We start from the raw sequence: 6,299 nt of genomic DNA, 5'->3' as shown, positions 1-6,299 counted from the left end.
GTGGGATGGGGGAAGGGGTGCAGGACATCACTGCTGAGCTGGATCTCATCGGTGCCACGAGCACAGCAGGGCTGTATGAAGGGGAGCAGGGCAGTGGTTTTATCTCAGTGCTGACCACTGAACCTGCAGAAACCACCCCAGCACCAGTGCTGAAGTACGTCACTACCAGCTCCATGACAACTGCAGCCAAAGGCAAAGAGCTCGTGGTTTTCTTCAGCCTGAGGGTAACCAACATGCACTTCTCCGATGACCTCTTCAACAGGAGTTCGACAGAATACAAAGCACTAGAACAACAGTTCATGCAATTGGTGGGTGAAAATCAAGTTGAACAAGTTCAACAAGTGTGGTAATCAGGTGCACTTTGAAGGAATACACTGAAGTGCACAGTTTTTAACAATAATCAACCCTACTATGATTCAATCTGATAAGCTGTATTTTAAAGGATACATAAGCCTGGGATGCCCTTAGAGTATGAAGACAGAGTTTATGAAGTCAGTGATGAAAGTTTTTACTTGCTCAAGAAAACCCAGATATATGCCAGCATGTAATTTATTTGGCGTTTTCTTAGATCCACACCAACAGTATAGCAGTGCTGATTATATCTAAGGCTTGTGTCTGCCTGCTGCATTTAAAAATAGGCCTTTAAAAATATATCATAGCACAGACTGTGATTAGATATGGATTTTCTCTGTGGGTACAATAGGGCACAGGTCAGATCAGTAACATGCCTATAATACTATGCCCTAACCTGCCTGGATTGAATGTTTGAAAATAAGTAAGTTGGCTTTTGAGTGAGGTAATTTTTTTCTCTTCCAGATGAATAAACTCCCCAGCTGCTATGCATTTCATTACAGGGGAAATTGCTGCCCATCCATCTCAATACATTATTGAGAAAAGTGCAGAAATCCAGAAGAAGATACTGCTAAACAGAAAAGTTAATTTGCTAGTGGAGCTTAACAATTGTATTAAACTTAGGGAAATAAATCTGTGATGTGTGTATTTGTTAATGAAAATTGACTATAAGAGAAATTAATAGCAGGTAGACCCTGACAGTAAGTTAAAATAAAGGCAAGTCTCTGTTTTGCAGCTACTTCCATACCTTCAGTCCAACCTTACCGGTTTTAAGCACTTGGAAATTCTCAACTTCAGGAACGGAAGTGTGATTGTGAACAGCAAAATGAAATTTGCCAGGACAGTGCCATACAATATCACAGAAGCAGTACATTGTGTTTTGGAAGATTTCTGTGATGCTGCAGCCCAACACCTCAATTTGGAGATTGACAGCTATTCCCTGGATATTGAGCCAGGTAAGATTGCGTTACTAATGTAAGTGCAAAATCAAAACCAAGCAGACCATCTTCTTTCAGGCTGTTACAGTTTCAGAAGTATGACTGTCTTGGAAATAACCATATTAGCAACAGCCTCCCAGTGACAGGGAGTAGTAAGACAAAAAAGATGTTGCAAATTATCTGCAGATGTATTTTCATACTGTAATGAAAAGCTGGGTGGGGCTGTTGGGCTGTGCATGTTCACCTACTGCTTTTCAGAGACAAATAGATTGTTGTCTAGAACAAGGGTTGGGTGAAGACAGGCATAAGAAATGCTCATATGCAGTTTGCAGGTGTGACATGAAATTCTTGCACCTGAGTATGTGAACATAATTTCTGATGATTATTGCAATGTTGTAAGCAAACCATGGTCTAGAGCATCATTAAATCTTTTTTAAAGGGATACAGCATTCAAAACAAAAGGAGACAATTTTTATGAATAATTGGATTCTACAGATACTAACTGGAGCATGACTTCATATAGTACTCCATAGATTTGTAATTCTAGAATCCCTCTGGATTTATCTCTTTCAAATGAGTTTTTAGTCTTTGTTAAACAGTAGAAAGTCAGTAACTACATGTCTAGACACTATTCTTATGTCAAAAGCTTAGTGTTTTCAAAAACGATACTGTTTTATAAAATTGAAGCCTGAATCTATTTTCAGACTCTGGTAATTATTTCAGGGTTGAATTTAATTTCATTGTCGTGGAGTAGAACAATAGCAAAGGTATGAAGATATTTTTAGGAGTTTTGGTTAAGCTGTCTTTCTATGTACAGATCTCTGACAATTTCAGAACAAAAATCCATTTACAATTCAGGCAGGCAGTTTCTAACCAGTTTTCATTTTACATACGTCTTTGTGGCCACTAAAATCATAGGTACCTTGTGGTAAAGAAAGTTAACAAAATCACAGTATTCTACCCTTCAAATACTGCCATGATAAACTGATGTTTGATGAATAAAGTATTATTCATTAATTCATTATAAAAATATAAAAATTAATGAATATACAATTAATTAATTCATTATATAAAGAGTGAACTTCGGGCTGCCGCATGTCCCTTGATTTAGTAATAAATTTTCATTAAATAAAAATTCAGAAATGCAAATTCAGAAAAATTTTTAAGTCTTTCATCTTCATCTGATATGCTTTGCTGATGTGGTATTTCAACATTAATTCAAGAAAACATTATTACAGAGAGTTTGTTGAAGGAGCTGATCTTTCAAGTCTTACAAGCAGTAGTATGCAGTCAAAATAGAAGAAACTGTGTTTACAAAACCAGTATATTCCAACACAGATGTTTCAAAGCCTGATGTGTTTTCATTTCAGAAAACAAGCAAATAAATAAACCCCAACCTGGGTAGCAAATTAAGGAAATACAAGCAAATTCCTCTTTATTGTGAAACTGAGAGCCATCTAGTGGTAATGATGTTCTACCAAAGTTAAACATGGATGGGCTCTTACAGTCCAAAATACATATCAAGAGTCAGCAGCTGCAAAGGGCTGAATGCACTGGTCATAAATAACACCATAAAGAAGGACTTTTAAAAATACCTGCATGCAGTATTTCTGTAATCTAAATGAAGTGAAATCAGAAAATATAACAAAGTATGCAGTTATGTATTAAAAAAGATGAAACATTATCACAAAAACTCGACCCAGCCAAATGCTCATGCCAACCTCTCCTTGCTGTTGGAGTTGACAAGTGCACACACTCACAGTCCAGGAGCAAAGGACATATCAAACCAACATGCACATTGCATACAGCAAAGGCAAATGGTGCATGCTAAAACCCACTAGTCAAACATTCAAAGCAGGAAATAGCCATAGAATTATCGAGGGGTTATAAGTGAACTGCTCTGATGGATTCATTTCTACCACTGAAGCATATCCCAGTGTGTGTCTGAGATTTTCAGCACTCCTATAACAAATGCAATCCTCATTTTTCATTGAAATTAGTATTACTGAGCATCTAGCATAGAGCATGAAGTGGCTGCAGAAGAAACTTTAAGCCCAGTTAGTTGCTGCAGGTAACAAGCTGCAATATCCAGTACAAATCTTCCTTTTAACCTACATAAAGGATCACATAGCCCAGCTCATACAGGTATATCTGCTCTCATTTCCTTCGCTGCTCTCTTTTCCTAGTTTTGTCCACATTTTTTTTCTTTTCCTTTCTGGATTCATACATCTTACTGGGACTGTTTGCTGGCAAGAACAGGATTTGTATCCCCTGGTCTCCTTCTCATCTTTTGCCTTTTAAGGTTTTTGCCCCATGGTATACAGGAAACAGGATCCATGAGGCAAGACTGGTGGATGCAGCCCTCCTCCTCATCACCCCATCAGCACAAACTGGGCTGAGGGGTTGAGCCCTGGGTTAAAATCACTCTTTCTGGGTGTCTTTTTTTTCCTTTCATTTCTAGTAAGAAGCAGAGAATGGGAAAGGAGAAGCAGACTTGTGTAACAGCTGTCTCTGATTTGGGCCTTCCCATGAACATCAGCAGGGTCCTTTTCCCTTAATCTCACAGAGGCATCCCTTACTAATATGTAAAAAACAAAACAAAAACCCCAGCAAGCCTTCCCAATGTTAACATACCACAAAACGAAGAAACTTAAGCAACAAAAAGCCCACTACAAACCCTGTAGGCATATATTTTCTTTTGGAATACGACAGTATTTCTATATAGCAGGTCTTAATATTGTGCAATATTCAATAATCCCATCCCTCTGTCTTGTCCTAAATTATGTGTTTAAGATCATTACAGTTGAAATTATTTCTCACTTGTAAGGCTGTAGCACGGGATCCATGAGTATGATGCTAACACTCACGGCAAGAACAGGATAAAAATATCCAAATGTGAAAATCCTTGTCAGTGAGATGAAAATAAAATCACAGCTTAACAGGGATAGGGTAAATAAGTGCAGAAGTCAGCATGAACTTGCATGCTTGCTGTGTCCTGTACAGGAAGAAGGCTGTGTGTCCTTCCATGCTGGACACATCCTCCTGTTAGCACACCCAAGTGACAGGCCAGTAAACGTGAGCTGTTTTCTCTGGCTGCCACAAGCCTTGCCAAGGCCCTTTAGGGTAATGCTTCAGTAAATGATTTACCCATCCTTTACAGCTGATCGGGCAGACCCCTGCAAATTCATGGCATGTGACAAGTTTTCTGAATGCATAATGAACGAGTGGACAAAAGAGGCCGACTGCCTTTGCAAGCCTGGCTACGCCAGCCAGGATGGGTTGCCCTGCCGGAGCCTGTGCGAGCTGGAGCCCCATCTCTGTGTCAATGGTGGGAAATGTGAGCTGGTTCCAGGAAGAGGAGCTGTCTGCAGGTAAATAGATGGTGATTGACATGAATTCAGCCCCCTGGTAATGTGCATTGCATGAAAAAGAAGGGCTGAGCTTATACTTTCCAACAGCATAAACTACACTAATAAGCCAAAACCTCGACATTCTGATACTGTAAGTCACGCTGCAAATACCCTTCTAAAGTGTTAATAGTCTCACCATGGATAAATCCATTTCTGCCTGTTAGCATACACAGAACATCATGATCTAGTTATTTTTAAAGATGCTTCAGAAATTTAGTAGAAATTCAGCATCATTGGCAGAGATGACATACACAAAAGCGTTCATTCCTTTCGATTTCCAAATACACTTTGGAAAAATGAAATAACACATTCACAGTTTTGCTATCGATTAGCAAAACTGGTAGCATTTTAAGAAATTTTAAGAAATTACCCTTTTCTAAGATGTATTAAAAAGGAAATCTTTATTCATATAGACACAGCTATGAAGACTGCTGTGATAGATAATAAATAAATAAAGCACATGGAGGCTGAGGCTGCTTTCAGGCCTTTCTGGGAAGGACTTGAAGATTAACAGCTCTTCCTCACCGCAAATATATTCCCTAAGGATTTTTAAACGGAATTATCTTAAGTCAATATCGAGAAGCACACAGTACCTGAACATATTAACTCTTTACAAAGTATCAAGTGCCTTCTCATTGTAAGACTAGACAATTCAGAGCATTATGTGAAACTGTACACTCGACTGTCACGCAGTAGCTGACCAGCCATGTACATAAGCAAGAATCAAGGTACAATTCTTGCATTTGTTTATTCTCTCCTAATACTTTGGCTAGGTGAATGATACATCTTTTACCTTACTTAGGATTAACATCAAAAAATAAGACCACTGGACAAATTATTCAAATTATACACACTGTAACAACCCAACTGCCAAAATTAATTTTTTTCAATGGGTATCACAGAAGTTATATTGAATTTGCCATAGTTACTGCCAAATTCCTTACTTGCAGAGCCACAGTAGTGCAGCTGCAGCATTTAGTACTAGAAATCAGCCTGTGAACGAGAAAGATCCTCTTCAAAGCTTTGCTAAGGTAGCAAGGGGTTCGACCTACTATACCAATACTGATGCACTGAGGAAAATAACATTTTTCCCATTCAGAAAAGCCCTGACTTGATGTACAGGTATAACCAAACCATCACATGGAACTATAAAAGTATTAAAAATAATAAATGAAAAGTTTTGTGAATTACAGCAAGTTACAAATTACCACCAGTGTCAAACTGACAGCTTGTGCAAATGTGTACAGTCAGAGAGAAAATTATGGCCTATTATTTGCACTTGTGTTCCACATAAGTTCACTTTTCCCTTGTCCTGTAAAGAGGAGTAGAACCCTGCTATTTGTCATAGAACTCTTATTTCAGACCTTGCTACTCAGAGTGAAATCACCAGAAAACAGAATATAGGCTTCAAAGATGTATTCGGACATTACCTTAAAACACACCTGAGCTTCTAAGGTTCTAAAACACAAATGTTAGCTCTGGGGCTAGAAATTTGTCAGAGAGATTTAAAATTCATAACTTCTTTAAAATTTGTAGGTCAGCAAGGAATATATTAGTGGCTTATTATTAACTCACTCTCATGAATGTAAAAATATTATCT

At 38.2% G+C, this 6,299-nt stretch overlaps 1 protein-coding gene across 1 annotated transcript in view; it reads left to right on the top strand.

Annotated features, from left to right (window-relative positions):
• Positions 1 to 6,299, top strand: part of IMPG1 (interphotoreceptor matrix proteoglycan 1) — a 57,513-nt gene that overhangs the window by 45,904 nt on the left and 5,310 nt on the right. Inside the window, 4 exon segments of the mRNA XM_017742822.1 lie at positions 1 to 6; positions 8 to 308; positions 1,088 to 1,307; positions 4,450 to 4,660. The exon segment at positions 1 to 6 is cut by the window's left edge and continues 232 nt beyond it. Coding sequence (XP_017598311.1) covers positions 1 to 6; positions 8 to 308; positions 1,088 to 1,307; positions 4,450 to 4,660 — 738 coding nt within the window.

Source organism: Corvus brachyrhynchos, unplaced genomic scaffold (assembly GCF_000691975.1).
Source record: "Corvus brachyrhynchos isolate BGI_N302 unplaced genomic scaffold, ASM69197v1 scaffold87, whole genome shotgun sequence".
In the NCBI taxonomy this organism is placed as follows: domain Eukaryota; kingdom Metazoa; phylum Chordata; class Aves; order Passeriformes; family Corvidae; genus Corvus; species Corvus brachyrhynchos.
Note: the sequence above shows the minus strand (reverse complement) of the source record. Positions and strands in the feature narration are given on the sequence as shown.